Here is a 24,029-nt window from a genome sequence, read left to right as displayed (position 1 = left end):
TCTCCTGATTAACCACAAAGTAAATTCTATAGCACTGTATTATAAAAAATTTAGATTATAGGGCTGATCATCCCTGATCCTAAGATTGTCCTCTGAAGTTGATTTTCAGGGTAAATCTTTCATATCCACTTTTTAGATTGCTAATTGTTTCTTTCTCATGAAACAAGCAATAAAATTACAGAAGAAAAAGAATCTAGTTTAAATTAGAGTTCAGACATATTTTTTAGTAGGAGGAAGAGGAATAGAATAACAAAATAGAGTGTAAAATTTGGAGTAAATTGACAGATTTTCAGAATAGAATGTTCCTTTTTTCTTCATACATGTTAAAAATATACTTATTGACATTTTCATGTGCCATCATTAATATTACATATATGGCATATTAAAGAGTGACATTTTTAACCATTGTTAAATTATTCAACAGGGTCTAAATAGGAATAGTTTGCAAACTCCACAGTTGAGGAGGAGTTCAGTTACTTCAGGATTGCTACCTGTTGAACAATCTTCAAGGTGGGAACGTAATAATGGCAAAAGGCCTCACCAAGAATTTGGCATTTCAAGGTAAAATCTACAGAGCCTTTTAAAAAACTTTATTCGAATGCATCTACTTTGTTTCTGTTAATAATATTTCAAATAATTTTAGAAGTAGAAAGGAATGGTTGAAGTATTTTTGGTATAGGACAACATGTGTAGTAATAATATGGTATAGCAGAGAATGTGGTTATTAAAAAGAAGCTAATGTGTCTTGTCCTAAAATTTGATAGGCTGGGTACAAAATGTGCTGGATCCCTGGGAACATAAGATAGTTTGGGGAAATTAGGAACAACTTAGGACTGGGTGCTGGGAAAGTTTTAAATTGATAGAAGTGGCCATTACAGGGCTAGCCACCAACCCAATGATAGTATCCAAAGGTAGGTCTGCAGAGTTACTGACTTCTGAAAAGAGGAGCACGTTTCCAAGGCTCATCACAGTTGTTAGGTTTAAGGTAACCAGACTTTCAAATCCTGTTCCTGCTGGAGGATGAGACAACTAATATATTTTATATTCCATTGAGGCTTTACTTGGAACCACACAATGCTAATCCTATAAATGAAAGGCATCAGTAACTTTAAGTAAATGGGGCTGGGAAAATGCAAGAGCTAAAATCTCCCAAATGTAAATATATACATTTACCCTGATAACAAAGGATTTAATAATACAATACTTTGTCTTTTGAAAGCCAGGGAAAATACTGATCTCTTGTGTAGGTTTATTATAAGTTTTTCTTTACTCAGCCATCTAATTACATTACTGTAAAATTGGAATTGGCATAAATTCTGTGTTAACCACTTTCTGTTATTACTGAGCATGTTTCTTACTTTTGAGCTGTATAATTTCACATTTGAAACAGTAGATGGCAGGATTGGATCACAGTTATTTGTTAAAATTTATGTTAACATTTACATGTGCAAGATAATCAGATAATTATAATTTTCTGGATTCTTTGGTGGTTTATTAATTTGAATATTGTATAATATATTCAAGTAGGTGAACTACTTTTTGTAAAAGAAAAATCGAATGAAATGATGTCTAAAACAGGAGCGGATTGAAGTATGAAGAGTACAGTACAGGAAAATAAGCATTGCCCCAAAATTTGCCATGGCCTGAACATCATAGTCTTTTTTTCTTTTTGTAAAGGAAGTAGGATATAGGGAAGTGAATGATGTCAGGAACAGAAAATGTAACAGTATTTCATAACTATAGGTAGCATTATCTTGAGAATATTGTTGGGTTTTAAAAGGAATGATAAATATGTTTTATATTTTAACCATTCATACTCATGTAACAGCAATGTATTTGCAGTTAAAGAAACATTTGATACATTGAGTTAAGGTCATTTTTATCCTGCTGCCTCAGACAATTGACGTAAAATAGAAACATAGTCCGGAGAAAACTAATCTTTAACTCTGAAAAGTGTTTATTACATAAAACTAAATGTAGGCAGATTCTATATAATGACTTAACTCTTATTAAAATAAAATTATATGCCTCATAAAAGATTTAGAAATTTGGAGAATAAAGTAATTGGTGGTATTACAGACATCTATTTCAAAGAGATCAGGCTAGAGATATTTTTTCTAGTTTGTAGAAGCTGGAGCCTCTTGGTAATAAGTGTCTATGTGTACTTTGCACATAGGTGAGTTATGATGGGAATATATGAAACATTTACAACCATTATTCCTTTTCAAATTCAAGTCTCTGTATCAGCGCTGTCCAATAGAAATTTTTGCAGTGATGGAAATAGTATGTATCTGCACTGTGTAGTATGGTACTCCGTAGCTAAATGTGGCTGTTAATCATTTGAAATGTGTGTAGTATGACTAAGGAATTGAATTTTAAATGTGACTTAATTTTTATTAATTTAATTCAGATATAAAGAGCCATATGTGACTGTTTTGTAGCTATATGTGACATCCATATTAGTGCAGCTCTAGATCTTTAAAGCATAGTGATGTTTTGTTCAGGAACCTTTAGACTTTAGTAGGACAAAACTAAGACTTAAGACTCCGAAATCATCTTGACTTTATTAGAGTACTCCAGAATCGAGATCTCATATTTTGATTTTGAGTCTTGAGCTTTGGATTCTGATCACAGTTTGCCTGACTGATTTTAACATGCTTCCAGTGTTGAATCTGTCATTTCCTGAACCTATGCCTGTAACCAGATTTCTCATCACTTCAGCTGCTTTTTCATCTGTTACTATTGTTCTGAACTTATTTCCTGGCACAATGCTGCCATCCTCTAGTGGAGTCGTTGCTTACAAAATTGATTTACCTAGAGACCTTGGTGTTATCTTTGCATCCTGTTACTTTATTCTACAGATAACAATTATCAGATATCGTTTTACATTGTATTTTACTCTCTATTCTTTCTTCTCCTTTATCACTTTGCCTATACTGTTTTATGCTTTTATTACTACTTACTTGGGCTATTGAATTAGCCTCTTAATTCCAGTTTCCAGTATCCTTCTTGACTTGTTTTGTCTTCCACCTTCTACTAGAAATCTTCCTTAAATAAAACTGTGATTACAGTTGTCCCTGGGTCTCCTTGGGGGATTGGTTCCAGGCCCCTCCCCTGCCCATGGATACAAAAATCCATGGATGCTTGAGTCCTTTATATAAAATTTGATGTAGTATTTGAATGTACTCTCTACCCATCCTTTCATATACTTTAAATCACTGCTAGATTACTTATAATACCTAACGTAATGTAAATGCTATGTAAAGAGTTGTTATACTGTATTTTTTATTTGTATTAGTTTTTATTATTGTGTAGTTTTTTTTCCCTTGAATATTTTTGATTTGGGGTTGGTTAAATCTGTGGATATAGAAACCTCACATACAGAGAGCTGACTGCGTGTGGTTTTTCTAGTCATTGCATTTTTGGACTCTTCACTAGTGCTTATAGAATAACGCCCAAATTCCTAGTGTAGAATGTGAAACCCAATTATTACCTCATGACAAAGCTTCAACCCTTACTTGAAAAAAGTGAATGAACTAACATAGATGAGCAGTCTTTCAAATAATGAGAATAGAAAAATGATATGGAAAACTTTCTAAGTAAAAACAGTAGGTATGTAACTTGTTTAAGACTCTTCCTTGATGTTTTCTGATAATTTTGTTCTTTAACTTCATTTGAAAATAAAGCTAAATTATGTTTTAAAATAATTAAAATACAAACAATGAAATATAAATAAGGTATTTGGATAAAAAGTAATACCCCATTTGTGTAAAGAATATGTAGGATTTAATTTTGCTTTTATTCATGCTTTGCCTAGAGAAAAAAAGGGAAGTATTATAATCCTGGGGCTATGATAAAAATAATCAGAAGGAAAAAAAAATCAAGGGAAAGAAGAGTTAGTCCTCCATTGAACAGCTACCCTATTCCTATTAAGAGTTTATTATTGTTCATCTCTTAGAGGACCTGAGATTTCACTAATTAAGGAGGCCATTCCTTTACAACACCAAAATATGTTTCCAACATCACCTTCCTCTACTCTTCTGAAATTCTAGTCAAGCTGAACTATTTGATCTTATCTCTCTCCATCTGTGCACCCCTTTAATTTAAAAAGCAATTTAACTGGAATAGATCTCAACTTCAGTTCTGTATATTCTTAGTTGGGCTCAGAAATCACCTTATAAGAATACACCTGGAAGTCTTTCTCCCTTGTCCACGGAGAAGTACTCTTTTTTTACCTCTGAATTTCCATAACACCTTTTTTTTTTTCAAACAAAAAGGTATAATTTTAATAAAATGTTAATAGGACATGAACGTTGATACATATGGTGTTTTTAAATAAGCCAGTTTTGAGGAATGCATTCCTCAATGATAGCACAAGGACTGAAAGCATTTTGGGAATTTGTTTGGAAATATTATGTTATTGTGAATTATGTTACAAAAGATTTTATTATTTTGTTCTTTGACCAAAATGGTTGTCTGAGGCTTTATTGTTAACATTTTTTTTTTTTAATTGCATTTTAGGTTTTGGGGTACATGTGAAAAACATGCAAGGTTGTTGCATAGGTGCATACGTGGCAGTGTGATTTGCTGCCTTCCTCCTCTTCACCTATATCTGGCATTTCTCCCCAGCTATCCCTCCCCAACTCCCCACCCCCGCCGCTGTCCCCCCAACTCCCCCCAACAGACCCCAGTGTATAGTGCTCCCCTCCCTGTGCCCATGTGTTCTCATTGTTCAACACCCTCCTATGAGTGAGAACATGCAGTATTTGATTTTGTGTTCTTGTGTCAGTTTGCTGAGAATGATGGTTTCCAGGTTCATCCATGTCCCTATAAAGGACGCAAACTCATCGTTTTTGATGGCTGCATAATATTCCATGGTGTATATGTGCCACATTTCTCCTGTCCAGTCTATCATCGATGGGCATTTGGGTTGGTTCCAGGTCTTTGCTATTGTAAACTGTGCTGCAATGAACATTCGTGTGCATGTGTCCTTATAGTAGGACGATTTATAATCCTTTGGATATATACCCAGTAATGGGATTGCTGGGTCAAATGGAATTTCTATTTCTAGGTCCTTGAGGAATCGCCACACTGTCTTCCACAATGGTTGAACTAGTTTACACTCCACCAACAGTGTAAAAGTGTTCCTATTTCTCCACATCCTCTCCAGCATCTGTTGTCTCCAGATTTTTTAATGATCGCCGTTCTAACTGGCGTGAGATGGTACCTCAATGTAGTTTTGATTTGCATTTCTTTAATGACCAGTGATGATGAGCATTTTTTCATATGCTTGTTGGCCTCATGTATGTCTTCTTTTGTAAAGTATCTGTTCATATCCTTCGCCCATTTTTGAATGGGCTTGTTTGTTTTCTTCTTGTAAATCTGTTTTAGCTCGTTGTAAATTCTGGATATCAGCCCTTTGTCAGACGGGTAGGCTGCAAAAATTTTTTCCCATTCTGTTGGTTGCCGATTCACTCTATTGACTGTTTCTTTTGCCGTGCAGAAGCTGTGGAGTTTGATTAGGTCCCATTTGTCTATTTTGGCTTTTGTTGCCAATGCTTTTGGTGTTTTGGTCATAAAGTCCTTGCCTACGCCTATGTCCTGAATGGTTTTCCCTAGGTTTCCTTCTAGTGTTTTTATGGTGTTAGGTCTTATGTTTAAGTCTTTAATCCATCTAGAGTCGATTTTAGTGTAAGGTGTCAGGAAGGGGTCCAGTTTCTGCTTTCTGTATATGGCTAGCCAGTTTTCCCAACACCACTTATTGAACAGGGAATCCTTTCCCCATTGCTTGTTTTTGTCAGGTTTGTCAAAGATCGGGTGGTTGTAGATATGTTGTGTCGCCTCCGACGCCTCTGTTCTGTTCTATTGGTCTATATCTCTGTTTTGGTACCAGTACCATGCTGTTTTGATTACTGTAGCCTTGTAGTAGAGTTTGATGTCCGGTAGTGTGATGCCTCCGGCTTTGTTCTTTTTGCTTAGAATTGACTTGGCTATGCGGGCTCTCTTTTGGTTCCATATGAAGTTTAAGGTGGTTTTTTCCAGTTCTGTGAAGACGGTCATTGGTAGCTTGATGGGAATAGCATTGAATCTGTAAATTACTTTGGGCAGTATGGCCATTTTCACGATATTAATTCTTCCTAACCATGAACATGGAATGTTTCTCCATCTGTTTGTGTCCTCTCTTATTTCATTGAGCAGTGGTTTGTAGTTCTCCTTAAAGAAGTCCTTTATGTTCCTTGTTAGTTGTATTCCTAGGTATTTTATTCTCTTTGTAGCAATTGTGAATGGCAGTTCGTTCTTAATTTGGTTCTCTTTAAGTCTGTTATTGGTGTATAGGAATGCTTGTGATTTTTGCACACTGATTTTGTATGCTGAGACTTTGCTGAAGTTGCTTATCAGTTTCAAGAGATTTTGGGCTGAGACGATGGGGTCTTCTAGATATACAATCATGTCGTCTGCAAATAGAGACAATTTGACTTCCTCCTTTCCTAATCGAATACCCTTTATTTCTTTTTCTTGCCTGATTGCTCTGGCTAGAACTTCCAGTACTATATTGAATAGGAGTGTTGAGAGAGGGCATCCTTGTCTCGTGCCTGATTTCAAAGGGAATGCTTCTGGTTTTTGCCTATTCAGTATGATATTGGCTGTCGGTTTGTCATAAATAGCTTTTATTATTTTGAGATACGTCCCATGTATACCTAGTTTATTGAGAGTTTTTAGCATAAAGGGCTGCTGAATTTTGTCGAAGGCCTTCTCTGCCTCAATTGAGATAATCATGTGGTTTTTGTCTTTGGTTCTGTTTATGTGGTGAATTACATTTACAGACTTGTGTATATTGAACCAGCCTTGCATCCCCGGGATGAATCCTACTTGATCATGGTGGATAAACTTTTTGATGTGCTGTTGTAATCGGCTTACCAGTATTTTATTGAAGATTTTTGCATCTATGTTCATCATGGATATTGGCCTGTAGTTTTCTTTTTTTGTTGAGTCTCTGCCGGGTTTTGGTATCAGGATGATGTTGGTCTCATAAAATGATTTGGGTAGGATTCCCTCTTTTTGGATTATTTGGAATAGTTTCAGAAGGAATGGTACCAGTTCCTCTTTGTATGTCTGGTAGAATTCGGCTGTGAACCCATCTGGACCTGGGCTTTTTTTGGGTGGTAGGCTCTTAATTGCTGCCTCGACTTCAGACCTTGTTATTGGTCTATTCAGGGTTTCGACTTCTTCCTGGTTTAGGCTTGGGAGGAGGCAACTGTCCAGGAATTTATCCATTTCTTTCAGGTTTTCTAGTTTATGTGCATAGAGTTGTTTGTAATAATCTCTGATGATAGTTTGAATTTCTGTGGAATCTGTGGTGATATCCCCATTTTTTATTGCATCTATTTGGTTATTCTCTCTTTTCTTTTTTTTGGTCTGGATAGTGGTCTGTCTTTTTGTTGATCTTTTCAAAAAACCAGCTCCTGGATTTATTGATTTTTTTGTAGGGTTTTTCTTGTCTCTATCTCCTTCAATTCTGCTTTGATCTTAGTTATTTCTTGTCTTCTGCTAGGTTTTGAGTTTTTTTGATCTTGCTCCTCTAGCTCTTTCAATTTTGACGATAGAGTATCAATTTTAGATCTCTCCTTTCTTCTCCTGTGTGCACTTATTGCTATGTATTTTCCTCTAGAGACTGCTTTAAATGTGTCCCAGAGATTCTGGTATGTGGTGTCTTCGTTCTCATTGGTTTCGAAGAACATCTTTATTTCTGCCTTCATTTCATTGTTTATCCAGTCAACATTCAGGAGAAAGTTGTTCATTTTCCATGAGGCTGTACAGTTCTGGGTTGGCTTCGGAATTCTGAGTTCTAACTTGATTGCACTGTGGTCTGAGAGACTGTTTGTTATGGTTTCCGTTCTTTTGCATTTGCTGAGGAGTGATTTACTTCCAATTATGTGGTCAATTTTAGAGTAGGTGTGATGTGGTGCTGAGAAGAATGTATATTCTGTGGATTTGGGGTGGAGAGTTCTGTATATGTCTATTCGGCTTTCTTGTTCCAGGTCTGAGTTCAAATCCTGGATATCCTTGTTAATTTTCTGTCTCATTGATCTGTCTAATATTGACAATGATGTGTTGAAGTCTCCCACTATTATTGCGTGGGAGTCTAGGTCTCTTTGTAAGTCTTTAAGAACTTGCCTTATGTATCTGGGTGCTCCTGTATTAGGTCCATATATATTTAGGATCGTTAGCTCTTCTTGTTGCATTGATCCTTTTACCGTTATGTAATGTCCTTCTTTGTCTCTTTTGATCTTTGTTGCTTTAAAGTCTATTTTATCAGAGACGAGAATTGCAACTCCTGCTTTTTTTTGCTCTCCATTTGCTTGGTAAATCTTCCTCCATCCCTTTATTTTGACTCTTTGTGTATCCTTGCATGTGAGGTGGGTTTCCTGGATGCAGCACACCAATGGGTTTTGGCTTTTTATCCAATTTGCCAGTCTGTGTCTTTTGATTGGGGCATTTAGTCCGTTTACATTTAAGGTTAATATTGTTAAGTGTGAATTTGATCCTGTCATTTTGATGCTAGCTGGCTGTTTTTCCCATTGGTTGCTGCAGATTCTTCATTATGTTGATGCTCTTTACCATTTCGTGTGTTTTTGGAGTGGCTGGTACTGGTTGTTCTTTCTATGTGTAGTGCCTCCTTCAGGAGCTCTTGTAAAGCTGGTCTGGTGGTGATGAAATCTCTGAGTACTTGCTTGTTCTCAAAGGATTTTATTTTTCCTTCACTTATGAAGCTTAGTTTGGCTGGATATGAAATTCTGGGTTGAAAGTTCTTTTCTTTAAGGATGTTGAATATCGGCCCCCACTCTCTTCTGGCTTGTAGGGTTTCTGCTGAGAGATCTGCTGTGAGTCTGATGGGCTTCCCTTTATGGGTAACCCGACCTTTCTCTCTGGCTGCCCTTAGCATTTTCTCCTTCATTTCAACCCTGGTGAATCTGATGATTATGTGCCTTGGGGTTGCTCTTCTAGAGGAATATCTTTGTGGTGTTCTCTGTATTTCCTGGACTTGAATATTGGCCTGCCTTGCTAGGTTGGGGAAGTTTTCCTGGATAATATCCTGAATAGTATTTTCCAGCTTGGATGCATTCTCTTCGTCACATTCAGGTACACCTATCACACGTAGATTAGGTCTTTTTACATAATCCCATAATTCTTGTTGACTTTGTTCATTCCTTTTTACCCTGTTTTCTCTAATCTTGCCGTCTCGTTTTATTTCATTGAGTTGATCTTCGACCTCTGATATCCTTTCTTCTGCTTGGTCAATTTGGCTGTTGAAACTTGTGCATGCTTCGCGAAGTTCTCATGTTGTGTTTTTCAGCTCCATCAATTCACTCATATTCCTCTTTAAGTTGTCCATTCTCGTTAGCATTTCGTCAAGTCTTTTTTCAAGGTTCTTGGTTTCTTTGCATTGGGTTAGAACATGTTCTTTTAGCTCACGGAAGTTTCTTATTATCCACTTTCTGAAGGCTGATTCTGTCATTTCATCACACTCATTCTCCATCCAGTCTTGTTCCCTTGCTGGTGAGGAGTTGCGCTCCCTTGTAGGAGGAGAGGTGTTCTGGTTTTGGGTGTTTTCATCCTTTTTGTGCTAGTTTCTTCCCATCTTTGTGGATTTATCCACCTATCGACTTTGTAGTTGCTGTCTTTCTGGTTTTGGTAATTTTAAGTCTGCAGCAGCTGAACTCATAAACCCCATTTTCTTCCCCCCAGGTGTTCTGTCCCAGGGAATTAGGGCTTTATGATTTCTCGCTGTCTTGCTATCGTTTTCCCTGCCCACAAGGTGGCAGCCTAGTCACACTCAGCCTGCAGAGGCTTCGCTGAGCTGCTGTGGGCTCCGCCCAGCTTCCGTGTGAACTTCCCTGCAGTCCTGTTTATATGGGTGTAGTTAGAACTGCTTCCGCTATGTTGGCCCGCTCCTGTAGTGACGGAGTCTCTGTAGTGGTGGGTTACCTTGGTTACGGCAAATTGCCCTGGCAACTGCAGGGTGTTTCCCGGTGGGGGACGCCCCTCCCCCACTGAGCTGGACCATCCCGGGTTCAGCCGTGCTTCCTGTGGCACCCTCTTTGCCTGGGAATCTCTTGGCTTGACTCCCTGCCTCAGCTCCCCTTGCTGGCCCAGAGGGGACCCAGTCTTGTTCACTCTGCACAAGGAGCCACTGCCCCCTGCCCCAGGTGTTGGCCGAGCGGCCGCTCCATTCCAACCAGCGGTGCTGGCAACCCGTGGAGCTCCTCCGTCTGTGAATCTCCTGGTCCGTGGGCAGTAAAAATCTGCTGCCTTGTGAACCACTGCGTCAGTCAAAGCAGCGGCTCTGAGATTCGTGGTGCGCTCTTGCCCAGGAATCTCCTGGCTTGACTTCCTGCTTCAGCAGCCCTTGCTGGCTCAGAGGGGACTCAGTCTTTCTCACTGTGCTCAATGAGCCGCTGCCCCCCGCCCCAGGGCGTAGGCTGAGTGGCCATGCCGGTCAGACCAGCGGTGCTGGCAACCCGTGGGGCTCCTCCTCCTGTGAATCTCCTGGTCTGTGGGCAGTAAAAATACATCTGGAAATGCAGCGTCCACTCACCCTGTGCGCCTTCTCTTGGAGCTGCAATCCCGACTTCCTCCTAATCGGCCATCTTGGATCCATCTATAACACTTTTTTTTTAATGGCACTTTTCACATTCTACTTTGTGTCAGCCATTACTACTCCTCTAAATCCTGTTTGATTTCTGCAAAGAGTTTGAGATTGCATTAAAATGGATCTTTGACGATAAATGGCTGCTTAACAAGTGTCCTGCAGAGGTATGGTATTCATTTGGGATTATGACCCTTAATCTTGCCTTTTAGAGTTTTAGATCTGGGATGAGATTTCTCTGGTCAGAAAGTTCCAGGAAAGATAGTTTTCTGAATTTGCTGATGATTGAATTACCCATCTCTGAATTCTAGTTTTAGTTCAGGCTAAATATCTCTTATCTGAAAGGCTTGGGGCCAGAAGTGTTTCAGATTTCAGATTTTGGAATATTTGCCTATGCATAATGTGATATCTTGGGGATGGAACCCAATATTCATTTATATTTCATATATGCATAACCTGAAGGTAATTTTATATAATATTTTAAATAATTTTTTGCATGAAACAAAGTTTTGACTGTATTTTAAATGTGACCCATCTCATGTGGTCAGGTGTGGAATTTTCCATTTTCAGAGTCATATCTGTATTCAAGAAAATTTGGATTTTGGAGCATTTTATATTTGGGAAGCTCAACCTGTACTTAGAGTTAAAAGAAGACTGAATTGCTATTTTCGAACTGGGTGATGGGACCTAGCCTTCTCTGAGGGCAAGCAGCATATATTCAGGGCTTACAGGTCACTTCTTTTGAACTGTGTTTCCCTGGGGAAAAAAATAGGCAAGTTGTGTTCAATTACCCTGTGGACTATCAACTATAGTTACCTGCCACACTAAAGAGACTTGCTTGTAAACCTGGGAGTCATCATTTATCTTCACCACTGCTGTGTAATCAAATCTAATAACTTGCCTGGCAATAGTATGTCTCCTAAATTCTGTGCCTTATAATTTATCAGACACTTACACCAAGGTTATATTAGCAAGCTTAGACCCTATTTGAATCCCAGCAATTCAAGAGGGCTAATTGTGTCATCCTACTCAGCTTCTTAAAACAATGACTGTAAATTTAGATATCTACAATTATCAAGTTTATAAACTGAAATTGAAAAACTGAGTTGGTATAGACCTTGTTAAGGCGATTTGTATTGACTATCTAGAAATCAGCTCTTAAAATATAGCTTAGCTCAGTGACTGTTACTTTTGACGTTTCTTGTAATTGTTTATTTGCCTTTGACAACTCATTGCCAAGTGAGTAAAAAAAAGAAAAACAAACTCAATTTCTTCCACCATACTCTGACAGCACACTTCTGATACCAGATGTGTGGGGATTTTCTTGCAAGCAAACAAGCAAGCAATTCTATAGTAGACATAAACTAGGTGTCGTGTAATTCAATTATTTCTTTTTCTCTATCCTTTCTTCCTTCCCTTCCCCCTTCTCTTTCTTTCCTTCCTTCCTTTTTCTTTCTTTCTTTTCTTTCTTTTTCTTTCTTTCTCTCTCTCTTCTTCTTCTTCTTTTTTTTTTTTTTTTTTTTTTTTTTTTTTGTGACAGAGGCTCACTCTGTTGTCCAGGCTGGAATGCACTGGCATGATCTCAGCTCACTGCAACCTCTACCTTTTGGGTTCAAGTGATTCTCCTTCCTCAGTCTCTGAGTAACTGGGATTACAGGCACATGCCCACACCTGGCTAACTTTTATATTTTCAGTAGAGATGGCGTTTCGCCTTGTTGGCCAAGTTGGTCTCGAACTCCTGACCTTAGGTGATCTGCCTGCCTCGGCCTTCCAAAGTGCTGAGATTACAGGCATGAGCCACCGTGCCCAGCCTAATTCAATTATTTCTGACGCCATCTACCTGGAGATAGCAGCAGATCACACTGGTTAAGGATTTAGTCCCACAAAACTGATGCCCACTCTGATGCCCATAGCAAGCCTCAGGTTATTTTGCCTGTGCTTCTGACCAAACATCTGTAAATCAGGGTTCTCACAGCCCTTTCCCTGGGTTCAGGTAATTTGCTAGAGCAGCTCACAGAACTCAGGGAAGCGTGTTTACTGGTTTATTGCAAAGAATATTTTAAAAGATTCAAATCAACAGCCAGATGAGGAGATACAATGGACAGGTCTGGAAGGGGCCTCAGTACAGGAGCTTCTGCCCCTTTGGAGTTGGGGTATGCCACCCTCCTGGCTTGTGGACATGTTGTTGTTCACCTTCCTGGAAGCCCCCACATGGTTGGCTATTCACTAGTTCCTCAGACCCAGTCCTTTTTGGTTTTTTATAGGAGCTTCATTTTATAGGCATGATTGATTGAATCATTGGCCGTTGGTGAGCAATTTAAGCTTTAGTCCCTCTCCTCACCCTGGAGGTTGGGGAGTGGGGCTGAAAGCCCCCGAAAGCCTCGGTCCTCTAATCCTATCTTGTTTTTTCCAATGACTAGCCTCCATCCTGAAGCTATCTAGGAGCTGCAGCCTCAGTCAACTCATTGGCATACAAAAAGACACTTTGGAGATCCTCAGGATTTTAGGAGTTGTATGCCAGGAAACAGGCATACAACTAAAACTAAATATATATTTCACAATATCACACCAAGTCTGACTTTAATCACCTTCCTATCAACTATTAATAGTTGTGGAACTACTAGCCTGGTTATCTTCTGCTTTCTTCAGTATTGATTTATGTAATTTCATTGAGGTGTGTATTTATGTGGTGCTGGGGCAAGACATGATGGGAAGATTCTTGAACTAATCTGAGAACCTATCCTTTGACCTGTAACTCTTAATTCTAAATAGCTAAATTAATGTATGACATATTGAAATTGTTGAAAGACTCTGGATAAAGGTAGAAGACAATAGAGCAGTGGTGTGGTATTATTCTGAAAGGAGAAATCTCTCTTTGACTTGCATATTAATTAGGGAGTGGACTTTGGTAGAATATACAGATTTTTCTATTTGAATGTTGCCCTGGATGGTATGTTACTCTTTTTTTTCCAGTATTTGCCACTCCACATGTAGGCATTTGCCAGTGTGAAATAATCAAAAGGATAAGAATCCAGCTTAAGAGAGTTTATTCAAATACAAAGCTGAGGATGACCATCCAGGAAAACACAGACTCCAAAGAAATAGGGTCAGTGCTTCAAAGTTGAAAAGTTAAGATCATATTTGTATAGGCAGAAAACAGACATTTAGCAGAATAACATTTTCCACACAAAGTTGGTTAATGAGTTATAGCAGTTTGATTAGTTACAGCTTGTTTGTTTTCTTTTTCCAATTTAAAAGAATGTATTTAACATTTCATCTTAGAAAATGGGTCTTTGTATAGGAGAAGAAAGAGGGAAGTTAATTTATAATGAAGATAAACAGTTAAGAGGGAAGGAGTCTTCTCTGGCACCTTTTAGTTTTTTGCAGCATTTAGCAAAGCAATAGGTAAGGAAAAAAAGGCTAATCTGTAATCAGGGAAACCAAGTTTGTATCTCCCTAGGTTACAGCCGCCTGTTAGTGACTGAGGTCCCATAATCACATTCCTTTAAGGCTCAAAATAAAAGTTCCAAAAGTTTGGTTTTGAATTACTTATTTTCACACAGAGAAAATATGAAGAATGACTGAGGATTGGCAAGGAGATGAGTTCATTGGGTGCCATTATGTGCTTACTGCTTGTTTTTTGCCTACACTAATAATAGTTGCCAATACCTGTGAGGTTAGGGAACAGGAAAAAATTAAAAACTATACTTTAGTCCAGTAGATCTCAGTGAGGTCACTGTATCAGAAACTCCATCTTATAAGAACTTGTTAGAAGTACAGATTATCTGTCCCCACCCCAGACTTAGTGAATCAGAAACCCTGGGGATGAGACCAGCAGCCTATGTTTGAAGAAGGCTTCAAAGTAATTGTGACAACCTGCTTTAGCTCAGGGATCAGCAATCTATAGCCTATGGACCTAATTTGGTCTATAACATGTTTTTTGTAAGTAAAATTTTATTGAAACAAAACCATATCCATTTGTTTATTTAGTTTATGGATTCTTTTGTGCTACAGTGGCAGAGTTGAGTAGTTGCAACAGAGAACTTATAGCCAAAAGTATTTACCATCTGGTTCTTTACAGAAAAAGTTTGCTGACTCCTGCTTTAGGCCTTAGGCACTAGAGGCCCAAATTCTGAATGTATGAGGATATATTTGCTAATTAAATTGAAGACCATGAAGAAAAATGATGACATTTTTCATGGCTTTTAAAATTTTTAACCTGTTATTTTTCCCTTTTAGTCAAGGATGCTTTTTAAATGGGCCTTTTAATTCAAATCTACTGCCTATCCCGAAGCAAAGGTCATCTTCTATATCACTGACTCACCATTTAGGTCTGCGAAGAGCTGGTAAGAAATCATTCTTTATGACTCAAATACGGGGGTTCTCAAAGTATATGGTAGTGTAAACACTTTTCATTACACATTTATAGCTAATTTTGAATACAATTTCATGTGTTGCAAGTTAACATGACTAAGCAGTTTGGGTTGGCTGCTAATTGACTGTTTGCTAATTCTTTCAGTAAGCAGTTTTAGAACATCTTTGTACCAAGTGCTTTGCTAACCAGTAGGGATTCAGAGATAAAATATAGAACTATTTAACTTGAATGGTTGCAGACCCAGGACAAAGGAAAATCTTCAAGAAAGAGTATTTCTTTTGTAGAATGGTAATTATGGAGAAAAAAAAATTAGTATTAGAACAGAAAGAGCCATGACTTCATCCTGGAAAGAAACATTCTAATAGGAATTTTCTTTATATTAAAAGATTATAGAATGCTTAAAATCTTGGACAAAAGATATTTTAACAAGTATAACATAGGAATAGCAAAGCAATACAGATATTCTGCTTTTAAATTACATTATGGCTGATATGACACAGGTACAATTTCGTGATTGGGATATACAATTACAAAATTCTTTTATACATAATACACTATAAAGCATGTGAAGAGGTCAGAAAATGTTATTGATAAGAAAAGCAGGCATTAGAAAAAGATCTACATATGATATTGATGTTTTATTTTACAGTTTTTACAATATCAATGATGTTTTAAAGGAAATAGAAGGAATAATGGCCAAAATGAACGGATACTTTGAATAGAGAACTAGAACACTGGTAAAGAAATGGACAGTCCAGAACTAAGAAATGTGCTTGATTAAATTAAAAGCTTATTAAATGGTTTAAGAATAGATTGGACATAACAGAATATAAAAGTTGTAAAGTTGAAGTCAGAGAAATAGAAAATATCCAAACTGAAGCACAGAGAAGGAAAAATACATAAATAACAGAACAAAGTTTAAGAGACATATAGGACACAGAAGTTCTAAAATATATGTGACTGAAGTCCCAGAAGGAAAGGAGAGAAACAAAAGGACAGAATAATTTACCAAAACTAATAAAAGAAAGCAAACAACAAATTCATAAAGTGCAGTGAGCCCCAAGCAGGATAAATACTAGAAAATCACAGCTACATATATGAGTCAAGGCACTGAATTATAAAGAAAAGAGTTCCAAAAGCAACCAAATAAAGATAGACTATTTTTCCAGGAACAACAATAATACTGACAGCGACTTGTTAACAGCAACTGTGAACTTCAGAGACAGTGGAATGGCATATTTTAAAAAGTGTCAAAAGAATAAAACTTGCCAACATAGAATTCTTTATCCAATGAAGAAATATCCTTGAAAAATTAAATTGAAATAAAATTTTTTTTATAGTATCCCCACTGCCCCACCCCCAACAGTAACTGTGGTGATAGGTATGTTAATTAATTTGATTGTGGTAATCATTTCACAGTAAATATGTAAATCAAGTCGTCATGTTGTACACCTTGAATACAGGCAGTTTTTGTCAATTATACTTCAGTAAATCTGGAAAAAAGAATTTTACTAAATCATATGAGAAGCTAGAAAAAAATACATTTTTTTTTTCAAACAAACAAAAGCTGAGAGAATTTGTAGGTGTCAGACCTGTGCTACTAAGGTTTAGTAGAGGAATTTTCTTAGGCAGGAGGAAAATTATCCAGATTGAAGCATGGAACTGCAAGAAGAAACCAAAAGCACTGGTAAGGCTAAATAGATGGGTGAAGATTAAAAAATATTGATGGGCAAACACAATAATAACTTTCTTATAGCATTTATAAAATACATAGAGTCAGATAAATGATAACAATAGCATAAAGGGTAGGGAAGGGGTAAATGGACTTAAATTTGTTGTAAGGTACTAGTAATGCTAGAAAAATAGCAAAAGGTTCTAATTTAAGAGAAACTAACATTCAAAGATGAACATTGTAATATCCAGGGGCCAATTTAAAGACCAATAGAAAACTATATAACTACAAAGTGAATAGGGAGGTAAAATGGCATGATTTAAAAAAAAACCCGGATAATGCAAAAGAATCTGAGAAAAGAAAATCAAAAACAGAAGAAACACATAAAAAATAAATAGCAGCCTGGTGGATTTTAAATACACTTTTTTACATTAAATATACACCTTGAGGATAGAAGGAGGGATCTGACTAGAGTTGTCAGTATATTACCTGAAATGTCAAGTTTTCAACAAAAATTGGACTTTACACTCCAATTAAAAGACAAAGATTAGGCCGAGCACTGTGACTCACACCTGTAATCCCAGTACTTTGGGAGCCTGAGGTGGGTGGATAACCTGATGTCAGGAGTTCAAGACCAGCCTGGCCAACATGGTGAACCCCATCTCTACAAAATACATAAATACAAAATGCAAAAATTAGCAGGATGTAGTGGTGGGCGCCTGTAATCCCAGCTACGTGGGAGGCTGAGGCATGAGAATCGCTTGAACCCAAGAGGTGGAGAGTGCGGTAAGCTGAGAGAGTGCCGCTACACTCCAGCCTGGGCAACAGAGCAAGACTCCATCTCAAAAAAAAAGTAATCTTCTGACTGCTCAGTGGCTGATGTCCAAATTATACTGATCCCCAGGGATGACATTTAGGAAACCATGTTTAAAAATACAATTAAAAGCTCAAGAGAAAAAGCTAGTAGAGAACTAAGTAATTACACATTGCAGGAGAAACAGAATCTATACAATTAGTTCAGGAAAGTCACTAAGCAAAGAATCAGAAAGAAGAAAACAAACACAAAACCAGCAACATAATAAACCTTTGGTGTTGGAGGGATCTGATATCAAAACTGTTACAGTATTTTATCTAAAATATCAAATTTTCAACAAAAATTTGTGAAACATGCAAAGATACAAGAAATTTTTGACATGCACACAAAGAAAAGGTAACCAACAGAAATTATCCCTGAACTGGATTGGATTTTGGACTTAGTATAAAACAAAATTATAGCATTGTTTTAATAATTATGAAGTAATTGCTATTTTTATTCAATATTGGATTAGAGGTTCTAGTCAGAGCAATTAGGTAAGAAGGAATAAAAGGAAAAAGTAAAATTGTATTTGCAGATGGCATGAGGTTGTATATACAACTAGGAAATTCATTAAAATCTATTATAATCAATAAATAAGTTTATCAATGTGGCAGGATATACAAAAATCAATTTTATTTCTATACACTAACATTAAGGAATCAAAAACTGAAGTTACAAAAAGATTTCCATTTACAGTTAGCATTAAAAAATCTTTGAAATCAATTCAGCAAAATAATACGAGACCTTTGGAATGAAAACTATAAAATATTGTTGAAATTAAAGAAGACCTAAAATATTGGAAGATATTCCATGTTTAAGGATCAGAAGACATAATATTATTAAGATGGCAACATTCTTTAAATTGAGCTAGATTCAATACAATCCTTATCAAAATTTCAGCTTTGCCAAAATTGACAGTCTGAACCTAAGATTCATATAGAAATGCAAGAGTCCCAGAATAGCCAAAACAGTTATTTAATAAAAGAAAAGAAAAATTATGAGGACTCCCACTTTCAAATTTTAAAACTTACTCTCAAGCTACAGTAACTAAGACAGCATGGTACTGGCATAAAGATATTTCTATTCAATTAAATAGAATTCAGGTTTTAGAAATAAACCTTGACATTTATGGTCAAATGATTTTCAACAAGGATACCAAGATAATTGATTGAGGAATGAATCATATTTTCAATAAATGGTGCTGGGAAAAGTGAATATGAACATGCAAAATAATTGGTTTGGAATCCTACCTCTCACTATACTCAAAAATTAACTTGAGCTGGGTGTGGTGGCTCACTCCTGTAATCCCAGCACTTTGGAGGCCGAGGCGGGTGGATCACGAGATCAAGAGATCGAGACCATCCTGGTCAACATGGTAAAACCCCATCTCTACTAAAAATACAAAAAATTAGTTGTGCATGGTGGCGCGTGCCTGTAATCCCAGCTACTCAGGAGGCTGAGGCAGGAGAATTGCCTGAACCCAGGAGGCGGAGGTTGCAGTGAACCTAGATCGCGCCATTGCACTCCAGCCTGGGTAACAAGAGCGAAACTCTGTCTCAAAAAAAAAAAAAAAGAAAAAAATTAACTTGAAATGCATCATAGACTCAAACGTAAACATTAAAACCATAAGAGATAACACATGTTGGCAAGAGTGTGGAGAAAAGGGAACCTTTTATACACAGGGAACATAAATTGTTGCAGCCATTATGGAATACAGTATGAAGATTTCTCAAAAAATTACAGATAGAACTGCCATATGACCCAGCAATTTCTCTTCTGGATATATACCCAAAGGAAATGAAATCAATACCTTGTAGAGATATCTGCTTTCCCATGTTCATTCACAGTAGTCAAGGTTTGGAAACAACCTAACTGTTAATCGATAGTGAGTGGAGCAAATATAATAAATATATACAATAGAATATCATTTAGCTTTAACAAGGAAGGAGATCCTGTCATTTGTGACAACATGCATGAACCTCAAGAACATTATGCTAAGTGAAATAAGTCAGACCAGAAAGAAAAATACTACTTGGGAGCTCATTTATATGTGGAATCTACAAAAAGAAAGTCAGATTCATAGGATAAGAGTAAAATGGTGATTATCAGGGGCTCAGTGGGTAGTAGAAATGAGGAAATAAAGGTCAAAGGGTACAAAGTTGTAGATATATAGGATGAAGAAATTTAGAGGTCTAAAGCACAGCATGAGAACTATAGTCAATAATATAATTGTAATGTATACTAGAAATTTTGCTAAGAGAATAGATTTTAGGTGCTCTTACTACACATACATACACAAAAAGGTATCTGTGAGATGATGGATATGTTCATTTGCTTGACTGTAGTAACCATTTCACTATGTATGTGTATATCAAAACATCATGTTCTATGCCTTAAACATGTGCAATAAAAAGAATCAAAAATAAATGTACACATTATGAAAAAGTCTTCCATTATACCCTTTGTACTAGAAACATGAACTGGAAGCCAAATAAAATAAAAAGGATTCCATGGGGATTAAAAGTAAAAACCATAAAACTTACAGACGAAAACATTGGAGAAAATATTTGGGTTTTGAATAAGGCATTCTTAAATTTTATGATACCAAATGCATGGTCCTTAAATGAAAAATATTGATATATCAGAATTCATCAAAATTGAAAACATTTGTACTTTAAGAATTTTTTGTTTTTTTTTGAGACAGCGTCTTGCTCTGTCGCTAGGCACCAGGCTGGAGTGCAGTGGTGCCATCTCGACTCACTGCAACCTCCCCCTCCCAGGTTCAAGCAATTCTCCTGCCTCAGCCTCCCGAGTAGCTGGGACTAAAGGCATGCACCACCACGCCCAGCTAATGTTTGTATTTTTAGTAGAGACGGGGTTTCACCATGTTGACCAAGATGGTCTCTATCTCTTGACCTCATAATCTACCCACTTTGGCCTCCCAAAGTGCTAGTATTACAGGTGTGAGCCACCATGCCTGGCCTAACATTTGTACTTTAATAGACACCATCAAGAAAATGAAAAGACACAGGTTAAGAGAAAATGTTGGCAAATCATATTTGACAACAGACTTGTATCCAGAATATGTAAATAACTCTGAGAACTCAAAAAGAAAAAGAAAAATGGCCTGATTAAAACATAGAAGATCTCTGCCTGGACAACACAGCAAGACCTTGTCTCTACAAAAACAAAAATAATAATAAATTAACTGGGCATAGTGGTGTGACCTGTGGTGGTACCAGCTGCTCAGGAGGTTGAGGTAGGAGGATCACTTGAACCCAGGAGGTAGAGGCTGCAGTGAACTATGAGGAATGCCACTGCCAAATTGTCTTCCAAAGTGACTATATAATTTTACTTTCCCATCAGCAATGTATAGTGTTTCAATTTCTGAATATTTTGTTCAGAAGTTCATGTTGAAATCTAATCCCCGATGAAACAGTATTAAGAGATGGGGCCTTTTAGAGATGACTAGGCCATAAGGTTGGAGGCTTTATGAATGAGATTAGTGCTCTTATAAAAGAGGCCTGAGGGAGCTAGCTATCCCCTTTAGCCATGTGAGGACACAGTGAAAAGGTACCATCTGTGAGGCGGAAACAACCTGGGTGATACGGCTAGATCGCCGTCTCAAAAAATATATCTATAAATAATAATAAAAGAAAGAAAAGAAAATAGAAGGTCTGAATAAATGTTTCTCCAAAGAACACATACAAATGGCCCATAACCACATGAAAAGATGCTCAGGATCATTAATATTTGGGAAAATATAAATCAAATCCACAGGGAGCTACCATTTTACACCCACTAGGATGTCTGTAATTATAAACATAGACAGTAACATATTTTGGCAAAAAATATTCAGAAGTTGGGACACTATACATTGCTGATGGGAAAGTAAAATGATACAGCCGCTTTGGAAGACAATTTGGCAGCTTCTTAAATTTTAAACATGAAGTTACCATATGACCCAGAAATTCTGTTTCTTGGTATACCCAAAAGAAGTGAAACTGTAGATACACACAAAAACTTGTACATAGATGTGTATAGAAGCATTATTCATTATAGTCAAAAAGTAGAAACAACCTAAATGGCTATCAATGAATGGTAAAACAAAATGTGGCTTATCTATACAGTAGAGTATTTTTTTTGTCACAAAAATAAAATGGAGAAGTACTACATGCTACACCATGAACGAACCTTGAAAACATTATGCTAAGTGAAATAAGGCAGTCACAAAAGACTACAAATTGTGCAAATCTACTCATATTAAATGTCTAAAATGGACAGATCTATACAGATAGAAAATATTATTAGTGGTTGCTATGGTTTTAATGCTTGTATACCTCAAAAATTCACATATTGAAACCTAATCCCCAATGAAACAATATTAAGAGGTGGGGCCTTTTTTAGGTGACTAGGTCATGAGGTTGGAGTCTTTATGAATGAGATTAGTGCCCTTATAAAAGAGGCCCAAGGGAGCTAGCTATCCCCTTCAGCCATGTGAGGACACAGTGAAAAGGTACCATCTGTGAGGCAGAAATGGAACCCTCATCAAACATCAAATCTACTGGCACCTTGGTCTTGGACTTCCCAGTCTCCAAAACTGTGAGCAGCCAATTTTTGTTGTTTACAAATTACCCAGTCTGAAGTATTTTTTTATAGCAGCTTGAATGAACTAAGACAGTGGTTGCCTGTAACTGTGGGTGGGAGGGACAGGAATAGGGAATGACTGCTAATGGGTATAGGGTTTCTTTCTGAGTTTATGGAAATATTCCAGAATTAGATAGTGGTGATAGTTGCACAACTCTGTGAATTTCTAAAATTCACTGAATTGTACAGTTTAAAAAAGTAAATTTTATGGCATGTGAATGATATCTTTAAATGCTGTTTAGAAAGCACATAAGCATGTTCTCTCACCACAGTGGAATTAGATTTAAAAACATCTGTCAGTAGATCTTCAGAAAATCCTCAAATTATAAATAACCTATGGGTCAGAGAAGGAAAAACAATGAAAAATTGAAAATATTTTGAGCTGAATAATAATGAAAATAGGACTTATTAAAGTGTGGGAAGAAGCTAAAGTAGTGCTTTGAGTTGGGAAATTTATAGCAAAAAGGAGAAAAATTAAAAATCAGTTAAGCTTACATTTTAAGAAGCTACAAGTTTAACAGCAAAGTAAACTAAAAGAAAGAAAAAGACATGACACTGATACAAAAAGATAACACTAATAGAAAAATGACAGAAAACCTGAAGAGTCATATATCTGCTAAAGAAATTAAATGTAGTTAAAAACCTTCCTGTGACTTTACTGGTAAATTCTTCCCAATATTTAATGAAAATGTTGTTATGAAAGATTGTGTATCTAGTGCCTTAGTTTTCTATAGCTACTTGCTGTAAACTGAATATTAATATCCCCTCACTTGCACCCCAATTCATATGTTGAAACCTAATCCTCAGTGTGATAGTATTTGGAGCTGGGGCCTTTGGAAGGTGATTATGTCATGTGAGTGGACTCTTCGTGAATGGAATGAGTGACTTATAAAAGATACCTCAAAGAGCTCTCTAATCCCTTCCACCATGTGAGGACATGAGAAGATGGTCATCAGTGAACCAGGAAGTGGGCCATCATCAGACACTACATCTGCCAGTGCCTTGATCTTGGACTTCTTAGCCTCCAGAACTGTGAGACATAAATTTCTCTTATTTATAAAATACCTCATTTATGGTATTCTGTTACAGCAATCTGAATGGACTAAGAAACTATCAAATTACCACACACTTAGTGACTTAAATAACACAAATTTATTCTTACAATTCTGGGGTCAGAAGTCTAAAATTGTTCTCATTGGGTTCAAAGCAAGGTGTCAGCAGGGCTGTATTCTTTCTGGAGGCTTTAGGGGATAATCCATTTTCTTTTCATTTTCCAGTTTCTAGAGAACTTCCTAGAGCTTGCCTGCCTGCATTCCTGGCCCATGGCCCCATTACTCCATCTTCATTGCCAGCTATGTCAGTCTGAATTCTTATGCTGCCATCTCTCTGACTCTTTTATGTCTGCCTCTCTTTTACTTAGGCAGAGGATTCAGCTATGTGTGACTCTTGTAATAACAAGGACTCTTGCCATTAAATTGAGCACAACTGGGTAATCCAGGATAATCTCCCCATCTCAAGGTTAGCTGATTAGCAACCTTAAGTCCATTTGCAATTTAAATATCCCTTTGCCATGTAATCTAACGTATAGGTTCTGTGGTCAGGATGTGGACATCTTTGGCAGTGATTATTCTGCCTAACACAGCCAATCTTATATAACTCTTTCACTGAAAAGGAAAAGAGGAAACCATTTTTTTTGAGGCCAGCATAACCCTAATATCGAAACCTGACAGGAATATTACAAGAAAACTAGAGGCCAACATCTCTTATGAATATAGATACAAATATCCTAAACAAAGTTACAAATATAATTGAGTAATATATTAATATAATA

At 37.0% G+C, this 24,029-nt stretch overlaps 1 protein-coding gene across 3 annotated transcripts in view; it reads left to right on the top strand.

Moving 5' to 3' along the window:
- PDE3B (phosphodiesterase 3B) overlaps window positions 1-24,029 on the top strand; it is a 205,566-nt gene that overhangs the window by 127,470 nt on the left and 54,067 nt on the right. For all 3 annotated transcript variants that reach the window (XM_012456596.3, XM_012456595.3, XM_012456597.3), the window contains exons 4-5: window positions 425-561; window positions 14,888-14,994. In XM_012456596.3, the coding sequence (XP_012312019.2) occupies window positions 425-561; window positions 14,888-14,994 (244 nt within the window). The remainder of the gene's footprint in view (window positions 1-424; window positions 562-14,887; window positions 14,995-24,029) is intronic.

This window comes from Aotus nancymaae, unplaced genomic scaffold (assembly GCF_030222135.1).
Source record: "Aotus nancymaae isolate 86718 unplaced genomic scaffold, 86718_ANA_hifiasm-v0.15.2.pri h1tg000059l, whole genome shotgun sequence".
Classification (NCBI taxonomy): domain Eukaryota; kingdom Metazoa; phylum Chordata; class Mammalia; order Primates; family Aotidae; genus Aotus; species Aotus nancymaae.
This window is presented reverse-complemented; position numbering and strand designations above follow the sequence as displayed.